This window comes from Rhinoraja longicauda, chromosome 25, assembly GCF_053455715.1.
Source record: "Rhinoraja longicauda isolate Sanriku21f chromosome 25, sRhiLon1.1, whole genome shotgun sequence".
Taxonomy (NCBI): domain Eukaryota; kingdom Metazoa; phylum Chordata; class Chondrichthyes; order Rajiformes; family Arhynchobatidae; genus Rhinoraja; species Rhinoraja longicauda.
In genome coordinates this window covers 748,080-773,624 of record NC_135977.1, presented here as the reverse complement: position 1 = coordinate 773,624, position 25,545 = coordinate 748,080, and the positions used below count along the sequence as shown (strand labels likewise).

The following is a 25,545-nucleotide window of genomic DNA, read 5'->3' as shown; positions in this document are numbered from 1 at the left end:
GCTAATTATGTTATGTTGCCTCTTGAATAGTCTAAGTTTCAAACAATGAAACAGTGTACTTGAAGTAATAGCACAGTAACCAGTGCCAATCTCTGTTACTCCTGCATATATTTTGAACATTATGGTGCCTATACTTTGATCACCAGAGCAAAGTCTGAAGAAGGGTCTCGACCCGAAAAGTCACCAATTCCCTCTCTCCTAGATGCTGCCTGACCTGCTGAGTTACTCCAGCATTTTGTGGTGTCTATACTTTGATCACCAGAGCAGAGAGGAGAGGAGGAAATCTTTGCCTTCCTGACTGCACTATCTGCACCTCCAAAGACATATAGGTATGTAGGTAAATTGGCTTGGTGTACATGTAAATCGTCCCTAGCATGTGTAGGATAGTGTTAGTGTGCGGGGATCGCTGGTCGACGTGGACTCGGTGTGCCGAAGGGCCAGTTTGCGCACTGTATCTCTAAACTAAACTGCAGTTTTCCACTTCACCCCTATGAAATCTAACCAAGCACCTTCTGAAAAATGCCAACAGAGTAATCCTCTGCAGAGGGCAAAGAGGGCTGATCCTGACTGTGTGGTTGGAGGCAGTAGAAACAGAGGCGTGCTGGACAGTAGCAGCACACGGCTACTGTTTACAACACTAGTTATTTGAGCTGGACAGGATGGGAAAGATTAATAAAGAAAATCTACAAATGCCATTTGCATTAGGTTTCAGGAAACAGTCTGTGCACGGCACAGTCAGTGCAGTAAGTGAGCTTGCCTGAGCTTCCAGGGGTGGGTGTGGTTTGATGGCCTGAGGGAAGACTATCTCGTTCAGCAAGCTAGTCGGGTTGTGTGGCTGGATCAGCGTCAGTCTCCATCCACCCTGGAATGACTTTGACTGGGTAGAAAGGCTTCCTGTAACTGGGTAATGGAGGCTTGCTGTAACCGGTCAGTGCACAATGTAAAGGTGGGAGCTGTCGCAGGTGATCTCAGCAAAGAATCGAGGGAAGTGGGCTGATCAAGTGGGGACAAATATTTGTCTCCATCCAGCACCAGAGCTGAGAGTCTTTTGTCACGTACTGCGCCCTCTCGTGTTCAATGCTGTGGACAGGGAGGGTCTGCCCCTTGTGTTCAATGCTGTGGACAGGGAGGGTCTGCCCCTCTTATGTTCAATGCTGTGGACAGGGAGGGTCTGTCTGCCCCTTGTGTTCAATGCTGTGGACAGGGAGGGTCTGCCCCTCTTGTGTTCAATGCTGTGGACAGGGAGGGTCTGTCTGCCCCTTGTGTTCAATGCTGTGGACAGGGAGGGTCTGCCTGTCCCTTGTGTTCAATGCTGTGGACAGGGAGGGTCTGCCCCCCTCTCGTGTTCAATGCTGTGGACAGGGAGGGTCTGCCCCCCTCTCGTGTTCAATGCTGTGGACAGGGAGGGTCTGCCCCTCGTGTTCAATGCTGTGGACAGGGAGGGTCTGCCCCTTGTGTTCAATGCTGTGGACAGGGAGGGTCTGCCCCTCTTGTGTTCAATGCTGTGGACAGGGAGGGTCTGTCTGCCCCTTGTGTTCAATGCTGTGGACAGGGAGGGTCTGTCTATCCCTTGTGTTCAATGCTGTGGACAGGGAGGGTCTGTCTGCCCCTTGTGTTCAATGCTGTGGACAGGGAGGGTCTGCCCCTCTCGTGTTCAATGCTGTGGACAGGGAGGGTCTGTCTGCCCCTTGTGTTCAATGCTGTGGACAGGGAGGGTCTGGTCTGTCCCTCGTGTTCAATGCTGTAGACAGGGAGGGTCTGTCTGCCCCTTGTGTTCAATGCTGTGGACAGGGAGGGTCTGCCCCTCTTGTGTTCAATGCTGTGGACAGGGAGGGTCTGTTTGCCCCTCTCGTGTTCAATGCTGTGGACAGGGAGGGTCTGGTCTGTCCCTCGTGTTCAATGCTGTAGACAGGGAGGGTCTGCCCCTCTCGTGTTCAATGCTGTGGACAGGGAGGGTCTGACCCTCTCTCCTGCAGCCGAGGTGCAGGGACTGGTAGCAGGTGGTGCACATGGAAACGTGCAATCCCAACCCACACCACCCACAAGCAGCTCGGGGACAGCTCCTGATCCAGTTAAGGAAGCGCTGTGGAGATGCCAGGTCCCACTCCCAGATCAGGCTCGCTGCAGAGACCACGGCCCTAAACCTAAGACCACGGCCATGGGACCAGCCTGGCACAGATGCCCACACAGAGATCAACAAATCAAACATGGCAGATGCCCAGTCAGTGAGGAGTCGAGGGAAGTGGATGGATGGAGATACGCACCATCCAAGTTGGGGACAACAGTCTTCCTCAGCGCCAACACCAGTCCCAATGGGGAACCAAACAGAAAGAAGTCAGTCACTTCAAAGTCAAACCTTCCAGGGCTCACTCCCTCCAGCATGATGGAGCTGCTCGACCGCCTGGACCCAGAATCAGTCCGCAGAACACCCGACTGCAAACTGCGAGAGAAAGTACTCATTACAATTAACATGAATTAATTTCCTTGTAAACATTACATTAACAGTCCTAAATAATCTTGTTAATCTTCTGTTTGAAAGAAGCTGTGAGGAGCTTCTGCCTCACTTCACGCGGTGTCAGTGATTGCCCTGTACCACTGAGCAATCTCCAGTAAACACTCCAGAGCAGAGAGCAATGACAAAATCTCCCCCTTCACAGTAAACCACAGTAAAGGTAGGAGATGAACTTTCACGGCTGTGAACCAAGGCCAAATCAGAAGTCAATCCAGCACAAGAACCAATGCAAGATAAAATGTGTTGAGACTGAATACTAGGGACTGCCAACCAACTTTACATCACAACAGTACAGGAGCAAACTCAGTAATGCCATGGTGGTTTGGGGGGGGAGATCAGTCTTAATTTACCTCCAGGAACCTCGATCATTCACCGGCAACCTCCAGATAAGGCTAGTACTTCCACGCACGTCCAGGCACACTGACCCTCTGGTGCCCAGCTTGGTGCCTGTTTCTGGTGCCCAGCTTGGTGCCTGTTACTGATGCTTAGCCTGGTGCCCATTCCCAGTGTCCAGCCTGGTGCCCGTTCCTGGTGCCTGTTACCGATGCCCAGCCTGGTACCCATTCCTGGTGTCCAGCCTGGTGCCCATTCCTGGTGCCCATTCCTGGTGTCCAGCATGGTGCCCATTCCTGGTGTCCATTCCTGGTGCCCATTCCTGGTGCCCATTCCTGGTGTCCAGCCTGGTGCCCAGCCTGGTGCCCATTCCCGGTGCCCATTCCTGGTGCCCAGCCTGGTGCCCAGCCTGGTGCCCATTCCTGGTGTCCGTTCCTGGTGCCCATTCCCAGTGCCCATTCCTGATGCCCTCCCCATCAAGTTCAAGTGCGATGTTCGCACAGCCACAGCTCAGCCCATGGCAGTGACACAGAGCCCTGATTCAGCATCTCCCACGCCAGCTCTGTATCAAGTCTTGCCCAGGTTAGTTACACAGTTGGCGGTAGTTACCTGGTGAGAAAGGCCTGATGATGTTTAATTGTATCGAGTTCATATGTGGACGAATCACTCCTCTTCCGGGGCAGCTGCCTGTTTGGATTATCCACACTGCTTCGTGGAATGTCACTGCTGCTTCTGCTCAGATGCCGACTGGCCTCCAGGTTACAACCAGAGCTGTTGTTCACAACAATTCCAGGAGATAATAGATCATTGTCCTGGAAGCAGTGACAGAGCACAGCTGATCAATAACTGCTCTCAGCACAAGCTGTCCACAAGGTGACCATGACCAGTTACTGACAGAATTCAAACAGTCACCATTGGAGTTCCGCAGGGGTCGGTGCTGGGGCGCTACTCTTAATCTTAATGATTTGGACGAGGGGATTGAAGGCTTTGTGGCCAAGTTTGTGGATGATACGAAAATAGCTGGAGGGGCAGGTAGTATAGAGAAAGCAGGATAGACACAAAATGTTGGAGTAACTCAGCGGGACAGGCAGCATCTCTGGAGAGAAGAAATAAGTGATGTTTCAGGTCGAGACCCATCTTCAGACTGAAGAAAGGTTTCAACCCGAAACGTCACCCATTCCTTCTCTCCAGAGATGCTGCCTGTCCCACTGAGTTACTCCAGCATTTCATGTCTACCTTTGATTTAAACCAGCATCTGCAGTTCCTTCCTAGAAAAAGCAGGGACTGTGCAGAAGGACTTGGACAGGTTGGGAGAGTGGGCAGAGAAGTGGCAGATGGAATATAGTGCAGCAAAGTGTGGCGTCATGCATTTTAGTAGTAGGAATAAAGGTGTAGACTATTTTGTAAATGGGGAGAGAATCCAGAAATCGGAGGTGCAAAGGGACTTGGGAGTGCAGGTGCAGGATTCCCAAAAAGTTAATCTGCAAGTCGAATCGGTAGTAAAGAAAGCAAACTCAACGCAAGCATTTATCCCAAGAGGGCTTAGATACAGAAACAGGGATGTAATGCTGAGGCTCTATAAGGTGCTGGGTTTGGCCGCATTTGGAATATTGTGAGCAATTTTGGGCCCCATATCTGAGGAAGGATGTGCTGGCTCTGGAGAGGGGCCAGAGGAGGTTTACAAGAATGATCCCAGGAATGAGTGGTTAACCTATGATGAGCGTTTGATGGCACTGGGCCTGTACTCACTGGAGTTTAGAAGGATGAGGGGGGACCTCATTAAAACATACAGAATAGTAAAAGGCTTGGATAGTGGATGTGGAGAGGATGTTTCCACCAGTGGGAGAGTCTAGAACTAGAGGTCACAGCCTCAGAATTAAAGGACGTTCTTTTAGGAAGGAGATGAAGAGAAATGTCTTTAGTCAGAGGGTGGTGAATCTGTGGAATTCTTTGCCACAGAAAGCTGTGGAGGCCAAGTCAATTAATATTTTTAAGGCAGAGATAGATAGATTCTTGATTAGTGCGGATGTCAGAGGTTATGGGGAGAAGGCAGGAGAATGTTAGGAGGGAGAGATAGATCAGCCATGATTGAATGGCGGAGTATAGACTTGATGGGTCGAATGGCCTAATTCTACTCCTATCACATCTGAGCTTAAGATTTAATTTTTGATCCGTTATGGAAATCTCTCAATGGGATCAAGGCGAGGGGATAGAGAGTGAGCATTGTGGGGGAAGCAGGGTTGGCGTTACCTGCACACTCAGCACGCTGCCTCTCCGGCTGCTATTCTGGCTCTCAGACACGGTCTGGTTGCTGAAACACAGGGCATCGAAGCCCAGGATCCCTCCAACACAGTCTCCAATCAAACACACCTGCAGTGGACGCGCACAGACCAAGCCCACAATCAACAGGATGAATAGAAAACTGCAATATCTTTCTCATCACTTCCAAAATGTATTTTGTCGATTGGAAACAGCACAGCTGGTACAACGAAGTTCAGTTTTTTCAATGCCTCTGATTGCAAGATTGTTCAGATGAATTCATTGCATTATTCCCTTTCTACGGTACACACAAAATGCTGGAGTAACTCAGCGGGACAGGCAACATCTCTGGAGAGAAGGAATGGGTGAGGTTTCGGGTCCTTTTCTTTGTGTGGATGACAAAGTGGAGGAGAGGTAGTGAGTGTGTTCAGGAGGGACAGCATATCAACATTACAAAGGAGGTGTTTTGCAGCTCCTGAAATGCACAAAGGGCAGGTAAAACCTGACCAGTCATAGAAGGGTCTCGACCCGAAACGTCACCCATTCCTTCTCTCCAGAGATGCTGCCTGTCCCTGCTGAGTTACTCCAGCACTCTGTGTCTGCCACAGGTATATCCTGGAATGTTAGGGGTAGTAAGGAGAGTATAGAGGTCCTGGCAGAGATTTCTGTACCACAGGCGAGGTTAGCTATTGCTGTGCCTTTATTTAAGAAGGGCACCAGGGATAAGCCAGGGAACTAGAGGCAGATGAGCCTAACATCAGTGGTGGGAAGGTTAATGGAAAGGATTATTTTGCATTAGGAAATGCAAGGACTGTTTAGGCCTGGTCATTACAGTTTTGTGCGTGGTTGCATTTTTGTTTGAAGAGGTGAGCAAGAGGATTGACGAGGGCAGTGTGGTAGACGTTGTCTACACAGACTGTAACGAGGCCTCGGCCTAGCTACTGCATGGTAGGCTGGTCCACAATAACATATATAACATATAACAACTACAGCATGGAAACAGGCCTGTCCGGCCCTACCAGTCCACGCCGACCATTCTCCCTGACCTAGTCTCATCTACCTGCACTCAGACCATAACCCTCCAATCCCCTCCTATCCATATACCTATCCAATTTACTCTTAAATAATAAAATCGAGCCAGCCTCCACCACTTCCACCGGAAGCCCATTCCATACAGCCACAACCCTCTGAGTAAAGAAGTTCCCCCTCATGTTACCCCTAAACCTTTGTCCCTCAATTCTGAAGCTATGTCCCCTTGTTGGAATCTTCCCCACTCTCAAAGGGAAAAGCCTACCCACGTCAACTCTGTCCGTCCCTCTCAAAATTTTAAAAACCTCTATCAAGTCCCCCCTCAACCTTCTACGCTCCAAAGAATAAAGACCCAACCTATTCAACCTCTCTCTGTAGCCTAAGTGCTGAAACCCAGGCAACATTCTAGTAAATCTCCTCTGTACCCTCTCCATTTTGTCGACATCCTTCCTATAATTTGGCGACCAGAACTGCACACCATACTCCAGATTCGGCCTCACCAATGCCCTGTACAATTTCAACATTACATCCCAACTTCTATACTCGATGCTCTGATTTATAAAGGCAAGCATACCAAACGCCTTCTTCACCACCCTATCCACATGAGATTCCACCTTCAGGGAACAATGCACAGTTATTCCCAGATCCCTCTGTTCCACTGCATTCCTCAATTCCCTACCATTTACCCTGTACGTCCTATTTTGATTTGTCCTACCAAAATGCAGCACCTCACACTTATCAGCATTAAACTCCATCTGCCATCTTTCAGCCCACCCTTCCAAAAGGCCCAAGTCTCTCTGTAGACTTTGAAAATCTACCTCACTATCAACTACTCCACCTATCTTAGTATCATCTGCATATTTACTAATCCAATTTGCCACACCATCATCCAGATCATTAATGTAAATGACAAACAACAGTGGACCCAACACAGATCCTTGGGGCACTCCACTAGACACTGGCCTCCAACCTGACATACAATTGTCAACCATTACCCTCTGGTATCTCCCATTCAGCCATTGTTGAATCCATCTTGCAACCTCACCATTAATACCCAACGATTTAACCTTCTTAATCAACCTTCCATGTGGAACCTTGTCAAATGCCTTACTGAAGTCCATATAGACAACATCCACAGCCTTGCCCTTATCAATTTCCCTGGTAACCTCTTCAAAAAATTCAAGAAGATTAGTCAAACATGACCTTCCAGGCACAAATCCATGTTGACTGTTTCTAATCAGGCCTTGATTATCCAAATAATTATATATATTGTCCCTAAGTATCTTTTCCATTAATTTTCCCACCACAGACGTCAAACTAATAGGTCTATAATTGCTAGGTTTACTTTTAGAACCTTTTTTAAACAAAGGCACAACATGCGCAATGCGCCAATCTTCCGGCACCTTCCCTGTTTCTAATGACGTTTGAAATATTTCCGTCATAGCCCCTGCTATTTCTGCACTAACTTCCCTCAATGTCCTAGGGAATATCCTATCAGGACCTGGAGACTTATCCACTTTTATATTCTTCAAAAGTGTCCGTACCTCCTCTTCTTTAATCCTCCTAATTTCCATCACTACTCTACTTGTTTCGCTTACCTCACATAATTCAATATCCTCCTCGGTAAATACCGAAGAAAAGAAATTGTTTAATATCTCCCCCATTTCTTCCGGCTCAGCACATAGCTGTCCACTCTGACTCTCTAATGGACCAATTTTATCCCTCACTATCCTTTTGCTATTGACATATCTGTAGAACCCCTTGGGGTTTACTTTTACATTACTTGCCAAAGCAGCCTCATATCTTTTTTTCGCTTTTCTAATTTCCTTTTTAAGATTCCTTTTACATTCTTTATATTCCTCAAAAACCTCATTTACTCCCTGCCGCTTATATTTATTGTATATCTCCCTCTTTTTCCGAACCAAGTGTCCAATTTCCCTGGAAAACCACGGCTCTTTCAAATTATTATTCTTTCCTTTCCACCGAACAGGGACATAAAACAATGAGCTAGCCAATTAGATACAGGAGTCATGGAGTCATACAACATGGAAACAGGACCCATGGCCCAACATGCACATGCCAACCAAGATGCCCCATCCACACTAGTCCAACCTGCCTGCGTTCATACGTTCATCAGTTTTAGGAGCAGAATTTAGCCATTCGGCCCATCTTCTATTCCACCATTCAATCATGATCTATCTTTCCCTCTCAACCCCATTCTCGTGCCTTCTCCCCATTACCCCAGACACTCGCACTAATCAAAATTATGGCCTTTCTTATTAATGTACCTGTCCAAATGTTTTTTTAATGTTTTTATAGTACCGGCCTCAACTACCCCCTCTGGCAGCTCGTTTCATACACCCACCACCTTCTGAATGAAAACGTTGCCCTTCAGGTTCCTAATAATTCTTTCGCCTCTCACCTTTAAGCAGCTTTCCCTTTCCCACAGCTGGAGATATCTACTTACCTGGCCATTGAAGGAGATTCCTTCCTGGGATTTGATGAAATCACTGTAGACCTGATTTGCTCTGCAGATAACTGTGGCCACTGCCTCCTGATATTGGGGTGACACTGTGGCCAACAGAGGGAGTGCCGCCAGTGGAATGTGGTCCTGGCTGTTTGATAAACAGCTTTCGTCATAGCTTATGGGGTTGAGGCTGGAAGAGCAAAAGTTCTCTGAAAAGACAGAAGCTACAACAATGTCTGAAACAAACTGACATGTTACTTTATTGATTGATGGTTGTTCAGCTAACAAGACAATTCCATTAAAATGGAATATGCTGAGGATATTTTTCATTTCAAAAACAAACATGGTACCCTCTTCCCTGGATGCCCATGGCACCAGTAGTTTCAAAAGATCCAACCTTCAGTTCAAGCTGCGTGCTGCTTTCCTGGTACCTGAGCTGCTTTCACCTGCACACTGTCACTGCAAGATGCAGTTGGTGGGCTGCTTGCTGAAGTTGTCAAACATCCCAAGAGATGTTGATCTGCACCCATCCAAGCAAGTGAACAGTACCCCATCACACTACCGACTTGTATCTTGTAAGTGGTGAGATGGTCTTTGGATATCAGGAGGTGACAACTGGATGGCCAGCCTCTGATAAGGTGTTTAGTTGCTGTTTCGGTCAGTGATGACTGAGGGATGCTGATGCTGGGACATTCGGCGATGGGAATGCCTCTGACTGTCACGAGCACAGCTGCTTGATACCAGACTGACTGGGGAACAGACAGGGCAGATGGTCAAAATCTTTCTCCTGCAACCGGGGTATCAAAAACAAGGGGCATAGATTAAAGGTGAGGAGTTTTAAAGAGGATCTGTGGGGTATGTTTATACACAGGGGATGGTTAATATCTAGAACGCACTGCCATTCCAGCAGGAAGGATCTGATACAATTAATACAGTTAAGAAGCATTTAGGCAGTCACTTGAATTGGCAAGGCATAACAAGATATGGACTTAATGTGAGCAAGTGGGATCAGTGTAGATGAACATAAGGGCTGGCATGGAAAGGTGGGCTTTGCTCACTGAAGCTGTGAATTTGTTACCGTGGACCCAGGGTGCTGAATCCATTTAACAAGGTGATAAATACAGGTCTAAACACCACAGGTACCAACGGGTATGGGGAAAGAACTGGAGTATGGTGTTGAGAGAGATGATCATCATGATGCATTGAGTACAGAGCAGGCTCACAGCTCCCCTGCAATGCCTCTCTGTTTAACTCGCTGGTCTCTGCTTGGCCCAAGGCTGTGACAAGGTCTGGAGAAACTCAAACTGGCCATTGACAGCAAGGGATTGGCAAGTGCCCCTGGATAACACGTTCACCACACTGGACCAAGGTAGACAACCATGGCAGGAGATAACGCACGGACGCATTGAGAAGGTGCAGCATAAAGCTGATGTGGTATTAGCATTTCTTAGTCTGAACCATTAAAAGCATAAGTGATTGGCTACCATACCCAAAAGGCAAATATTGTAGATGATAATTTGTTCTGTTTTGTACAAATCAACACATTCAATCATTTAATTAGAAATATGAACAAGAGCTTACAAAAACTCTTCTGTGTAACAACAGATTCTAAGTATCAGGAAACAGAATCTAAACAACCCTGTTTAATATAAACATTTATACAATGTCAATGCATTTTGTAAAGTGTGGCAGATTGAAGGAGGAAGTGGATGTTTACGAGCTGGCAATGATGGTGTATACAATGGCCCATCAGATCCCTGCACACAACAGCTGCAACACTCACTTGGACACCAGTGACAAGGCTTCTGAGCAGATGGCCGGGCAGGGAACCAGCTTCACAGCAATGTGGCCCAGCCCGGCAGGGAAGTGCACCCTCATCACCGTCTCAAAGACCGCCGTGATGGTGTTGACATCCGCCTGTTTGGAGGTCTGGTCTCCACTGCCTGGGTCCAGGATGTTGCCACCATGCAGAATGATCACAAGCATGTGAATCTTGCAAGACCTTATGGTGTGCAAAGATGCTTCATCCTAAGACAGCAAAGCAACAAGTTACAACACTAACAAGTGTCCCATTCTTTCAATTATCACTGATTAAAAATCAGCAAAATCTGATAAAATTGTGAAAGTATGTTTTCCTCCAGTTCACTTTCAGTTCCTTTCACATTGATAAAACACTTTGATCTAAAATACTCACCAAGAAAGTATAAACTATACACTAGTGATCAATGTGTAAGGGGGACATATTCCTGGAGTTTATTTCAGCATAGCAGAAAACTGTGATCAACATCAAAGAGCTTCTTTAATAACAAGTGAACAGGTTTACGTTAATAGCTTAGATCTCCTTCAATACTGCAAGACTATGAAACGATGGCAGAAGATCAGAGTTATTTGAAAGAAAGAGACAGCATCTGATAGATATCAAAAGCCCGCCCAGATCTAATAATCTTATTTTAAATATTTAAGATGAAGAAAGCACAGTAAAGATCTGGATATGATTTCCTGATAACTGTGAAATAAATCACACTCTGAAACACCTCAGTTGGATCATGCCTAGGATAAACCTGCAGTCCAAAAAGCCCCTTGGCGTCACGCACAAAGGTGTGTCTATGAGAAGCACAGCTCCATACAACTAAAGTCTACTCATTTATTTGTTGCATGCTTAAACCTCATTCATACCACACTCTAATTTAGCGTTTAGAAGAATGAGAGGGGATCATACAGAATAGTGAAAGGCTTGGATCGAGAGGATGTTTCCATTAGTGGGAGAGTCTAGGACTAGAGGTCATAGAATTAATGGATGTTCTTTTAGGAAGGAGATGAAAAGTCCGGGAGCAGAGCAAGGACGCCCGTTGGCTGAGCAGTAAAGTAAGTGCTAATCACAGTTCAACAGGCAGTTTAAAAAGAGCGCCAAAAGGAAGTAGTAGTCAATTTGAAAAGTCCGGGAGCCCAGTGAGAAAAGTGCGAGTCTTTGGCTGCGAGTCTTCGGCGAGGAGGCTGAGGTGAGGAGGATACAATTGTTTTAAGCCAGAGCTGGTTATAGGCACAAGGTGATGGCGGAAAAGTTGGTGCGGTGTGTTTCCTGCAGGATGTGGGAAGACAGGGACGTCGCGGGAGCTTCTGGGAGCTACACCTGCAAGAACTGTGTCCAGGTGCAGCTCCTGAAGGGACGTGTGGTGGAGTTGGAGAGGCAGTTGGATGACCTCAGGGCCATCCGGGAATGCGAGAGTTTCCTCAACAGGACCTATTGTGAGGCTGTCACGCCAAGGGTCCAGGTCGAGCGAAGGTGGGAGACTGTTTCCGGGGGGAGTGGACGTGGACTACAGGAGACCCCAGTGGCTGTGCCTATTGCAAATAGGTATACCCTCTTGGGAACTGTCGGGGCAGAAGACGTTTCCAGTCCGAGTGGCGGACCTGTTGGCAAGGATACACGACAGGGGAGACCGAAGTCTGGAAGAGCCGTAGTGGTCGGTGACTCCATAGTCCGAGGGACGGACAGAAGATTCTGTGGCAGCAGGAGGGACTTGAGGATGGTCTGTTGCCTCCCTGGTGCCAGGGTTCAACACATCACAGACCGGCTTCAGAAAATCCTAGCGAGGGAAGGCGATCAACCTGAAGTCGTTGTGCACGTGGGCACGAATGACGTCGGGCGGAAGAGGAAGGAGGTGCTACAGCGGGAGTTTAGAGAGTTGGGAAAAACGCTGAGAAGTAGGACGTCGAAGGTAGTTATCTCTGGACTGCTACCGGTACCTCGTGCTGGTGAGGCCAGGAACAGAGAGATAGAGGGTATGAATTTATGGCTGAGGGACTGGTGCAGAGAGCAGGGATTTAGATTTCTGGACCACTGGGATCTCTTCTGGGCTAGGGGTGACTTGTACAAAAGGGACGGGTTGCATCTTAACAGCAGGGGGACAAACATTCTGGCAGGCAGGTTTGCTAGTGTGACACCTGTGGCTTTAAACTAAGTAGTGGGGGGGAGGGGTTAACAAATTGTGAATATGAAGATGAGGTAAAAGGGAATACAGGAGATATTGCAAAAGACTCTCGGAAGAATGGGAACAGAAGTTCTAGAGCGGAAAAGAAATTAAGGGCAGGGCCAATTGTGAACGATGTGAGAGGGGAGGTAAATACAGAAGTTAAAGTGTTGTACTTAAATGCGCGTAGTATAAAAAATAAAGTGGATGAGCTTGAGGCTCAGTTAGTCATGGGCAAGTATGATGTTGTAGGGATCACTGAGACATGGCTACAAGAGGACCAGGGCTGGGAACTGAATATTCAGGGGTACACAACGTATAGAAAAGACAGACAGGTGGGCAGAGGGGGTGGGGTTGCTCTGATGGTAAGGAATGATATTCATTCCCTTGCAAGGGGTGACATAGAATCAGGAGATGTTGAATCAGTATGGATAGAAATGAGAAATTGTAAGGGTAAAAAGACCCTAATGGGAGTTATCTATAGGCCCCCAAACAGTAGCCTCGACTTAGGGTGCAAGTTAAATCAGGAGATAAAATTGGCGTGTCAAAAATGTAATGCTACGGTGGTTATGGGAGATTTCAACATGCAGGTAGACTGGGAAAATCAGGTTGGAAATGGACCCCAGGAAAGAGAGTTTGTAGAGTGCCTTCGAGATGGATTCTTAGAACAGCTTGTACTGGAGCCTACCAGGGAGAAGGCAATTCTGGATTTAGTGTTGTGTAATGATCCTGATCTGATAAGGGGACTAGAGGTAAAAGAACCATTAGGAGGCAGTGATCACAACATGATAAGTTTTACTCTGCAAATGGAAAGGCAGAAGGGAAAATCGGAAGTGTCGGTATTACAGTATAGCAAAGGGGATTACAGAGGCATGAGGCGGGAGCTGGCCAAAATTGATTGGAAGGAGGCCCTAGCAGGGAAGACGGTAGAACAGCAATGGCAGGTATTCCTGGGAATAATGCAGAGGTTGCAGGATCAATTTATTCCAAAGAGGTGGAAAGACTCTAAGGGGAGTAAGAGACACCTGTGGCTGACAAGGGAAGTCAGGGACAGCATAAAAATTAAGGAGAGGAAGTATAACATAGCAAAGAAGAGTGGGAAGACAGAGGATTGGGACTCTTTTAAAGAGCAACAAAAGTTAACTAAAAAGGCAATACGAGGAGAAAAGATGAGGTACGAGGGTAAACTAGCCAATAATATAAAGGAGGATAGCAAAAGTTTTTTTAGGTACGTGAAGAGGAAAAAAATAGTCAAGGCAAATGTGGGTCCCTTGAAGACAGAAGCAGGGGAATTTATTATGGGGAACAAAGAAATGGCAGACGAGTTAAACCGTTACTTTGGATCTGTCTTCACTGAGGAAGATACACACAATCTCCCAAATGTTCTAGGGGCTGGAGAACCTAGGGTGATGGAGGAACTGAAGGAAATCCACATTAGGCAGGAAATGGTTTTGGGTAGACTGATGGGACTGAAGGCTGATAAATCCCCAGGGCCTGATGGTCTGCATCCCAGAGTACTTAAGGAGGTGGCTCTAGAAATAGTGGAAGCATTGGAGATCATTTTTCAATGTTCTATAGATTCAGGATCAGTTCCTGTGGATTGGAGAATAGCAAATGTTATCCCACTTTTTAAGAAAGGAGGGAGAGAGAAAACGGGTAATTATAGACCAGTTAGTCTGACATCAGTGGTGGGGAAAATGCTGGAGTCAATTATAAAAGACGAAATTGCTGAGCATTTGGATAGCAGTAACGGGATCGTTCCGAGTCAGCATGGATTTACGAAGGGGAAATCATGCTTGACAAATCTACTGGAATTTTTTGAGGATGTAACTAGGAAAATTGACAAGGGAGAGTCAGTGGATGTGGTGTACCTCGACTTTCAGAAAGCCTTCGACAAGGTCCCACATAGGAGATTAGTGGGCAAAATTAGGGCACATGGTATTGGGGGTAGGGTACTGACATGGATAGAAAATTGGTTAACAGACAGAAAGCAAAGAGTGGGGATAAATGGGTCCCTTTCGGAATGGCAGGCAGTGACCAGTGGGGTACCGCAAGGTTCGGTGCTGGGACCCCAGCTATTTACGATATACATTAATGACTTAGACGAAGGGATTAAAAGTACCATTAGCAAATTTGCAGATGATACTAAGTTGGGGGGTAGTGTGAATTGTGAGGAAGATGCAATAAGGCTGCAGGGTGACCTGGACAGGTTGTGTGAGTGGGCGGATACATGGCAGATGCAGTTTAATGTAGATAAGTGTGAGGTTATTCACTTTGGAAGTAAGAATAGAAAGGCAGATTATTATCTGAATGGTGTCAAGTTAGGAGGAGGGGGAGTTCAACGAGATCTGGGTGTCCTAGTGCATCAGTCAATGAAAGGAAGCATGCAGGTTCAGCAGGCAGTGAAGAAAGCCAATGGAATGTTGGCCTTCGTAACAAGAGGAGTTGAGTATAGGAGCAAAGAGGTCCTTCTACAGTTGTACCGGGCCCTGGTGAGACCGCACCTGGAGTACTGTGTGCAGTTTTGGTCTCCAAATTTGAGGAAGGATATTCTTGCTATGGAGGGCGTGCAGCGTAGGTTCACTAGATTAATTCCCGGAATGGCGGGACTGTCGTATGTTGAAAGGCTGGAGCGATTGGGCTTGTATACACTGGAATTTAGAAGGATGAGGGGGGATCTTATTGAAACATATAAGATAATTAGGGGATTGGACACATTAGAGGCAGATAACATGTTCCCAATGTTGGGGGAGTCCAGAACAAGGGGCCACAGTTTGAGAATAAGGGGTAGGCCATTTAGAACGGAGATGAGGAAGAACTTTTTCAGTCAGAGGGTGGTGAAGGTGTGGAATTCTCTGCCTCAGAAGGCAGTGGAGGCCAGTTCGTTGGATGCTTTCAAGAGAGAGCTGGATAGAGCTCTTAAGGATAGCGGAGTGAGGGGGTATGGGGAGAAGGCAGGAACGGGGTACTGATTGATAGTGATCAGCCATGATCGCATTGAATGGCGGTGCTGGCTCGAAGGGCTGAATGGCCTACTCCTGCACCTATTGTCTATTGTCTATGAGGAGGAATTTATTTAGTCAGAGGGTGGTGATTCTATGGAATTCTTTGCCACAGACGGCTGTGGAGGCAAAGTTAGTGGATATATTTAAGGCAGAGAGAGATAGATTCTTGATGAGTACAGGTGTCAGAGGTTATGGGGAGAAGGCAGGAGAATGGGGTTAGGAGGGAGAGATAGATCAGCCATGATTGAATGGCGTGGACTTGATGGGCCGAATGGCCTAATTCTACTCCTATCACTTATGACCTTATGATGATTAATGAGACACGTATATAAATGATTTTCCTGTGTTAACCTAGCAAACAATTGAAATGTATTCTGCAAGCTTCTCTACAATGATTAAAGATAAATATTCTGCAGGTGAGTAAACTTACACAGGACATAGCATTTTAAAGAAAAGTAATCAACATATAAGGACATGAAAAGGAAAGCAACTATATATTTAAAACATGGAAATAAATTAACTGCAGATGCTGGAAATTGAACATAAAACCCAGATAACGCTGGAATTACCCAGTCGGTCACACAGCATCTGTGGGAAGAGATACTGAGTACTGAGAAAGAGAGAGAAAACAAGTGATCTGTACATTGCAGAGAAGGTGAGGGAGCTAGACAGGAATATTTGCGATAGGGCAAGGCCAGGGTTGCTGTCGAGATACGGGGTGCTGGCACAGAGTGTGCTCTTTCTGACAAAGGAATATAAAATGTCGTGGAATGCAGGCTGTGGCCTTGTAATGGAGAGAGAGATGGGTATCAGATAGCTGGCTGTGTTACAGCAGAAAGGGCCAGCTCCCATACTGACAGATGGAGAATGTCCAACCACCAGGTGGAGCTTACATTGAATCTTCTTATAACATTGCAGGCTGCAGACAGAGTGAGAATGGCATGGGGACTTAGCACAGGTGCTCTGCAAAACACCCACCAACTCTGCACTTACTTTCATTGACAATATAAATGTAACAGATTGGAAATAGTTCAAAAAAAGTGTTGCTTCACCCAGGAGTGCTTCATCCATCGAGAAGGATGGTGGGAAAGGAAGGGGCAAACAGACAGTAGTGCCGTGGGACAGATAGTGGTTTGTGGGCCCATCGTATGGCCCAAGGAGGGACATAGGGACTGATGCATAGGAGAAGAGGGGAAGCTATGTCTGGTGGTGAATTGTGAAGCTGAAGGATGATCGGCAGAAGTTGGTGTGGAAGGTAGGACCTGGGGACAAGAGCGTAACCCAAGGTGCCGTGCCTACTGCCGTGCCGTGCCTACTGCCGTGCCTACTGTCGTGCCGTGCCTACTGTCGTGCCGTGCCTACTGCTGTGCCTACTGCCGTGCCTACTGCCGTGCCGTGCCTACTGTCGTGCCTACTGCCGTGCCGTGCCTACTGCCGTGCCGTGCCTACTGCCGTGCCGTGCCTACTGCCGTGCCGTGCCTACTGTCGTGCCGTGCCTACTGTCGTGCCGTGCCTACTGCCGTGCCTACTGCCGTGCCGTGCCTACTGTCGTGCCGTGCCTACTGTCGTGCCGTGCCTACTGCCGTGCCTACTGCCGTGCCGTGCCTACTGTCGTGCCGTGCCTACTGCCGTGCCGTGCCTACTGCCGTGCCGTGCCTACTGCCGTGCCGTGCCTACTGCCGTGCCGACTGCCGTGCCGTGCCTACTGCCGTGCCGTGCCTACTGTCGTGCCGTGCCTACTGCCGTGCCGTGCCTACTGCCGTGCCTACTGCCGTGCCGTGCCTACTGTCGTGCCGTGCCTACTGTCGTGCCGTGCCTACTGCCGTGCCGACTGCCGTGCCGTGCCGTGCCTACTGTCGTGCCTACTGCCGTGCCGTGCCTACTGCCGTGCCTACTGCCGTGCCGTGCCTACTGCCGTGCCGTGCCTACTGCCGTGCCTACTGCCGTGCCGTGCCTACTGCCGTGCCGTGCCTACTGCCGTGCCGTGCCAAGGAGGAGGAGACAGAGCGTAACCCAAGGTGCCTACTCCTGGCTTGATCTGACACCCCTGTAGTTGGAACATCTCACATTTCTTTGCCTGTAAAGTCACTCTCTGCCTGTCCCTGTTACATAGAAAATCGATGCAGGAGGAGGCCATTCGGCCCTTCGAGCTACCACCATCATTCAATGTGATCATGGCTGATCATCCAAAATCAGTACCCCGTTCCTGCATCCTCCCCATATCCCTTGATTCCGTTAGCTCTAAGAGCTAAATCTAACTCTCTCTTGAACACATCCAGTGAATTGGCCTTCACTGTCTTCTATGGCAAAGAATTCCACAGATTCACAACTCTCTGGGTGAAAAAGTTTTTCCTCATCTCAGTCTTAAATGGCCGACCCCTTATTCTCAAACTCTTGACCCCTGGTTCTGGACTCCCCCAACATGTGGAGCATTTTTCCTGCATGTTAACCTATCGACCACAAAGTATCCCTGGCAACCTGGTCTCGCCCTCTCACGCATATTCTTTTTGCCCTACATTTCCCTCCACATCCTTCTTTGCAACCTAACATTATCTCTTATCTTTGTTCCACTTCAGTCTGAAACTATATCTCTATTTCTATTTCCACAGATGCTGCCAGACCCGTTGCATGTTTCCAGCATATTCTGTTTGTTTAATCAGTTCAGGATATTACTTTCATCAAACAAACTCCTTATGGTCAGGGAAAGGAAGAGAAGGAAACAAACATAATCCACAGCTTCGTTAGATCAGTTTGTTGTAATGGCGGTGTGGTTAGATGGGTGAAGTTGCCCTGGAGGAGAGAGGGGCATTTCCGTGGAGATTAGGGTTTTGTTCATCTGTAATTTTGTGCCTTGGTTGAAGGAAACTAAATGAATAGGGCAGTGCACAATAAAATGGGAATAATACTAAATGGAGGAGCAATGGAAGTCTTTGCCAATTACTGCTTGGCATACAACAATCAAAGAACAAGACAAAGCCTGATGCTGGGAAATATGAAGGCATGTCACTAAACCACCCATGGCAAGAATGTTGGAAGATGAAACAGATGAATTGTGTCAAGTTCACATAGATGCTATAAAAGCAAGATAAATAATTGGTAGAAAGTTGTTTTTGAGTAATACCCTTGCAGTTGCATCTTTGAGAGTATTACGTTATATGGATATCAATGTGTGATAGTTCAAAGACGTTTGCTAGTTTAAAATGAAAACTTGCAAATTCAGCAATGATGCTTCTCCTCCCGGCCGGTGTAGACCATTGCGACCACTCCCTGGAATTTATCACAGCAAGAGACTCATTTCCCCCGTGACACGTCACCGGCTCTCCAGTATGTCAAGATGTCAAGTACTTAAAGTACAAGGTAATATCACCTCAAATTCATGCAGTGCAAGTCTATGACTGCTCTTTGTGTAGATTCATATCATCGAAGGCAGTAATTGTTGGCTGATTGTAGGAGACAAGAAAAGTCAGTCTGTATCTAGTAATCCCATCAGAATATGTGCATGGGATTATGGAGTCTGGATTCTCCAGTTCATGAGCAGATGCACACTCACTGGCTCACATTTGGGCAATGGATTGTAAGGTGCTAGCTGTCTGTCTCCTATTCAATCACATCCTAATGCATTCAGTGGAACAAGGGGGGGGGGGGGGGGGACATTCATGTTAATCAAGCCGATCACACATATTATTCAAAACCTGCTTGCAAGGAAATATAGTCTCACTCAAGCTTCCTTCTCGTTACAGCACGGAAGCTAAACATTAGTATGTTGTTGAAATCAACACACTCAGGAAGAAGTAAGGGCACTGAATCCACAGCTTTAATTTACTTACTGCCAGAAAACGTGTAACTGTAATCTTTGGTATTGTGGTACTGACTCTCTTATTTTTAAGAGGGCTGTGCATCTGCATGAAAATACAGACCAGGCAGGGGAAGCATGAATAGAGTTTTGTTGGAAGTACATTATAATATAACAAAGATTCTCAATAGGCTAATCTGCTCTCTTTGTTATCACAACTGTAAATGGAAAGCAATGAAATTGATAGACACCAACACACAAATGCTGTTTATGTGGCAGCAGCATTGTGAATTATTTTACTGAACACAGTTGTTTGTACAAGTCGGTGCAATTGTTAATCGTTCACCTCCACAATGACAGTGGATTATTGTGACCAAATCATTAAAGGGCAATGGTTCAAAAAGCAGAAGCAACATTGAGCACCAGATATAGAGGCCTGGTGTGCAAGTTGAGTCATCATGAACCGTTACAAAACACAGGTTTGGTCACAACTGAAATGGTACAATTCTAACCACTGCACCTTAGTAACAATGTGAAGACAGGAGGGAATTCTGTTATGGAGAAAAATTAAAGAACTTGGACAGCTGTCCTTACAGCAGAGAAGTTTGAGAGAGATGATTGAGATGTTCAAAATGAGTAATCAAGATGGGGTGACAGACTGAAACCATTCCCTTTGAATGAATGAATAAAAATGTATTAGCCAAGTATGTATACATACAAGGAATTTGCCTTGGTGCTTTGCTTGCAAGGTTAAAAACACGATATACAGTAGACAATTAAAAATAAAACATTATAATTTAAATGTTTTTTTTTAGTCTTAGGTGGAAGGTACAGGAATCTGAAAACACAGATTAAATGTGATTGGTAAGAAAATCAAAGGCAACATGACAAAGGGAAAGATTCTTTGCTGTGAGTAAGTGATCTTATTGAAACATTTCAGATTATTAAGGGATTGGACACGCAAGAGGAAGGAAACATGTTCCCAATGTTGGGGGAGTGCAGAACCAGTGACCACAGTTTAAGAATAAGGGGTAGGCCATTTAGAACGGAGATGAGGAAAAACCTTTTCACTCAGAGAGTTATGAATCTGTGGAATTCTCTGCCTCAGAAGGCAGTGGAGGCCGATTCTCTGGATGCTTTCAAGAGAGAGTTCGATAGAACTCTTAAAGATAGCGGAGTCAAGGGATATGGGGAGAAGGCAGGAACGGGGTATTGATTGTGGATGATCAGCCATGACCACAGTGAATGGCGGTGCTGGCTCGAAGGGCCGAATGGCCTACTCCTGCACCTATTGTCTATTGGTCTCTGGAATACATTGCCAGACAAATTGCCTGGAAGCAGGAGGAAGCCATTCGACCATCAAACCTGCTCTGCCAGTTAGAATGATCACAGTGATCTGATTTTAACATCAACACAATATTCCAATAGTATTCTTTAAGTCTTTGCTTATCACAAGTCTGTTTCCCACTGCTTAAAAACATTTAAAGACTGTTTTCCATACTCTCTTAGAAAATGAGTCCCAAAGATTCATGACTGATAGAAAAGTTCACGTGCGTTTCAAATGATTGGCACCTTATTTTTAAAGATGGAGCGCAGTCATTAATTCTCTTACAAGAATCTTCCTCTCCACATCCACCCTGAGAGCCCTCAGGATCTTGTATGTTTCAATCGACTCCTCTCACTCCTGGCACCCTCACCTGCCCAACCCTTCTTTATAAAGCAAAGCTTTTCACTGTATCTCGGTACACATGACAATAAACTCATCTCAACACAACCTGCCTATTCCGGTAGTTAGTCTAATAAAGCTTCTCTGAACGGTTTCAGGATATTAACACCCTTTCGTAAATAAGGGGCACAATACTCCAGATGTGGTCTCACCTTGCCCTGTGCAAGCGACACACAACCTGTTATTCTTGTATTCAGGGCAATGAACAATTACATCGTTAGACTTCCTGATCAGTGTCCTTGCATACTGGACCTACAAAGCCCGCACTGGTGACTGGGAAGAGCTGTCCTGCCCTTGCAGAGAGGGCCTGTCCTCCTTCTGTGGGTTACTGTTCTATGAAGAGTCTGGACCCGAAACGTCACCTGTTCCTTCTCCCCAGAGTTGCTGCCTGTCCCGCCCCGCTGAGTTACTCCAGCTTTTCGTGTCTACCATTCTATGATCTTGATAACAGGATCAGATGTGTCCTGCCCAGTGCCCTCCCAATCCATACAGGGACTGAGTGAGCAAACGTTTGATTTGCATAACGACATGCATTCAAACTCCTGTGAATCATAAGGGGATGTTCATGTCATTCTAAGCTTTGTGTTCTTGACCCATTAGTGACATGGTCACTGGATTTAACATGCAATTAATGAATATGACCTTTTGCAACTCTCCTGCACAAGGTTGAAGTAGCATCTTGGTGCAATATCGATCTGTCAATCCGTGCATCTGTAGCACAGGACTTGGTTTGGTCTTTGTTATAAATTGGGCTTTAACGTCACGTTAAGTGGCCATACACATTGAAAGAGCTGTTTCCATAACCCTAATGCTAAATCTTGAAACTCAGTGAATAAATGAAAGCAAAGTAAATGGGGATAAGACTGCACCAGTGGCCGGTGACCCGGAGCTGAGCGCTGTGTTTTAAGGCACAGTCGGCAGCTGCACATCCACGTCACAGCACAGGGAAAGGCAGGAAATGGCATTGTCCTGATTAGTGCGGGTGTCAGAGTTTATGGGAAGAAGGCAGGAGAATGGGGTGAAGAGGGAGAGATAGATCAGCCAATATTGAATGGCAGAGTAGACTTAATGGGCCGAATGGCCTAATTCTACTCCCATCACTTATGATTTTATGATCTAATGTCTTCAACTGATTAAACAATTCCGCAGAGACACTGTGAAGCTCGTCTCAGACAATGAAGCATGGTCTCACATCGGAGCACATACTCCAGCTCACTGCTGCACTGCGGACTGCCATTACCTGTCATCCACATTTTCCAGTAGAAGTTCCACTGAATCCCTCTGCCAAAGCATTTTATCATACCTTCCAAAGGTATCATTGTGTGTGTGTGTGTGTGTGTGTGTGTGCGCGCGCGTGTGCGTGTGAGAGTGCGCGAGTGAGAGTGTGTGTACGAGAGTGGAATTCTGGACCAGGTAGTACATTGAATAAAGATCCTGTTGTATTGTCCCAATGGTGATCATTAGCCTCAGAAATGGAGGTGGTTTTTTATTGGGATTCGTCTAATTGATGCCTCAGTGGTTCAGTACAACTGGATTGCTCATTTGCAGTGATGTGTTAAGTTAATGATTCTCCCATACGTGGCATTTATCACCTGAGTAGCGATGACTGTTGTCCAAATCACATACCTCAATGGGATTCAACTGCTCTGCAGTGGACGGAACATAGTCTGTCAATCGGCCTTGGTACACGTCACCTGAGAGAGGAAGAATAACGGCATAGGATCTCTACAGCTGTCAGATAAATCGAGCAAGTAACACTCCCTCTCCCAATTTATATATCCTCATTAGATTAAGTTGGCCCATGGACAAAGGAATCATTCATTGCTAGATCCACCGACGTTTAGATGGGTTACACTCACTGAGTCAAAGAGGGTGGGGGAAAGTTCTACTGCAAGTTCACACACAGATGGCAATGCCAGCTTCAGACTGCTGTACACACACACTCTCTCTTACACACACATGATCTCACACACTCATTCACACACACATACACACACACACAATCACCCTGGTGCAGTGTGTAAACACAACCCCTGCCACTGGTGCAGTGTGTAAACACAATGCAGGGACATTAGGCTGATACAGATGAGAAAACTGCTTTGACGGCCACAGGCAGTGTAGGTCAAATTATTTTTTCGTTGAAACAAGTGTGAATTAAAATGAGGCAAATGGTGCGGAGGATTTCAATGAAGAGAGAGCTTACACTGGCCCTCCTCAGCTTCACCACAGGCTTCTATTTTATCAATAAGATCATTTGAATTCCATTTTGTGATTTCTTGAGGGAAGTTTTCCTCATTGTCTGAAAAGTCTTCTGTGTGGATAAAAAGTTAAACATGAAAACCAAATGACAACTTTTTGACATAACAAAAGTCATTGTAATGAATACAAGATAATCAAATAGATCGTCCAGCATGAGGGAGCAGGCAGCGCCTCAGCCTGGCTGTCTGTCTGTCTGTGTGCCTGTCTGTGTGTCTGTGTGTCTGTCTGTGTGTCTGTCTGTCTATCTGTCTGTGTGTCTGTCTGTCTGTCTGTCTGTCTGTGTGCCTGTCTGTGTGTCTGTCTGTGTGTGTGTGTGTGTGTGTGTGTGTGTGTGTGTGTGTGTGTGTGTGTGTGTGTGTGTGTGTGTGTGTGTGTCTGTCTGTCTGTGTGCACAACCGTCTTCATCCAAAATGACGGCAGAGGAAGGCAACACGCTGGAGCCAACTCATCTTTTGCAATTCCTGAAGCAATTGCACGTAAAACAGCGATATCTCTGAGGTCAGGAGCATGGGGGTTGGTGAGGTGTAGGCCAAGGCTAAAACACATGTGTATTCACACACACACACGTTGTTAGGTCCACGGCAGCTGTCTCAGTGCCATCCAGGGTTGAGTAAAGGCCGTGCCCAATCCCTCATCAATAACAAGGGCTGAGTGCAATCAGGGGAAGAATATGCCTCAGTTGTTTGCAACAAAAGACACTGAGGAAAGATTTAACTGCTGCATACAAAAATGATGATGCCTGGACAAGATAAGCAAAAAGGTCCTTAGCTGAGAGGCCAGCAAGTAGAGGGCATAGATTGTTTACTTCAAAAGGAATCTGAGAGAAAAGGTGTTTCACTCAATGGGTGAATCTTGCATAGAACACAAAGTGCTGGAGTGACTCAGCAGGTCAGGCAGCATCTCTGGAGAACATGGATAGGTGACGTTTCACAGAGTGCTGGAGTAACTCAGCGGGTCAGGCAGCATCTCTGGAGAACATGGATAGGTGATGTGTCGGGTCAGGACCCTTCTTCAGAATCCATGTGAATCTCGCTGTCTGGAGTGGAACTGGCAGAAGGGCAGTTCATTCAGAGCTCAAAGGGCCCTAACCTGCAGGACAAAGAGTTGAGCAGTGGCATTAACCTGGGACCATTTTTGACCACCATGGATGCGATGAACCAATTGGTCTTCTACTGTGCTGTACATTTCCATGATTCTTCATCTCTATCCTGCCATGTAACTAAGAGGACCAGTGGTCATGGGTTTAAGGTGAAGGGGAAAAGATTTAATAGGAATCTGCGGGGTAACTTTTTTAACACAAATGGTGGTGGATGTATGGAACAAACTGCCAGAGGAGGTAGTTGAGGCAGGGATTATCCCAACATTTATGAAACAATTAGACAGGTACATGGATAGGAAAAGTTTGGAGGGATATGGACCAAACGCAGGCAGGTGGGACTAGTGTAGCTGGGACATGCTGGCCGGCGTGGGTAAGTTGGGCCACACTGTATCCCTCTATGACTCTATAGGATGGTTTATTCTAGTGACTGGGTGCCTGCAACAACCATGACTACAAAGGCCAAGCTACCGAGCTTCAGACCAGTTCTTGCAACTGTCTGTTGTGTACCTTGTGCATCGAAGAATTCATCATCTGAGCTGTCATCAGAGTCCCGAGCAATACTCTGCATTCGCCAGTCTGCAATATTGTGCCGTGAAGGGCTTGCTGATAAACAAAGAAACATCTGTTAAAGGGCAAAACACCATCAATTCAACCAGTGAAAATAGTAACTGCAGAAGTGTGTCATTAGAAAAACAGTATTGTAGTCCCCACCTGGTCCACTGGACATCTGAGCAAGAATCCGGTGGAACAATGCCGACAATGCTCTCTTCAAACTAATATTACACGTTCCACGACATAATTACAAACATTTGAGTTTATATTTTTTGCTTTCTGTTCAAAAACCACATTTGGTTTATCATAAATGATCACGCTAGTGAATGATTAACAGTAACAGATACAAAAGCAAAGGTGAGCGTTGCCTCACTATACCCACTAACTATGTCTGCCCTGTCCTGCTGTGTGAAGCTGCGTTGCTGCGATGCTCTGTGTGCAGGTTAGCAAGGATGGAGGGGTACTGTGGATGCCAGGATGCCCTGGTGCTCTCCAGACAGGAGCTGCTTGAGTTGGCCTTGGCCTGGGGTCTGCCGTGAA

At 46.5% G+C, this 25,545-nt stretch overlaps 1 protein-coding gene across 8 annotated transcripts in view; it reads right to left on the bottom strand.

The window, feature by feature from the left end:
* Nucleotides 1-25,545, bottom strand: part of pitpnm2 (phosphatidylinositol transfer protein, membrane-associated 2) — a 139,113-nt gene that overhangs the window by 23,244 nt on the left and 90,324 nt on the right. For all 8 annotated transcript variants that reach the window (XM_078421691.1, XM_078421683.1, XM_078421688.1 and 5 more), the window contains 8 exons: nt 24,961-25,056; nt 23,299-23,406; nt 22,722-22,789; nt 10,384-10,628; nt 8,601-8,790; nt 5,096-5,215; nt 3,455-3,657; nt 2,265-2,440 (listed from right to left, as the gene is read on the bottom strand). In XM_078421691.1, the coding sequence (XP_078277817.1) occupies nt 2,265-2,440; nt 3,455-3,657; nt 5,096-5,215; nt 8,601-8,790; nt 10,384-10,628; nt 22,722-22,789; nt 23,299-23,406; nt 24,961-25,056 (1,206 nt within the window). The remainder of the gene's footprint in view (nt 1-2,264; nt 2,441-3,454; nt 3,658-5,095; nt 5,216-8,600; nt 8,791-10,383; nt 10,629-22,721; nt 22,790-23,298; nt 23,407-24,960; nt 25,057-25,545) is intronic.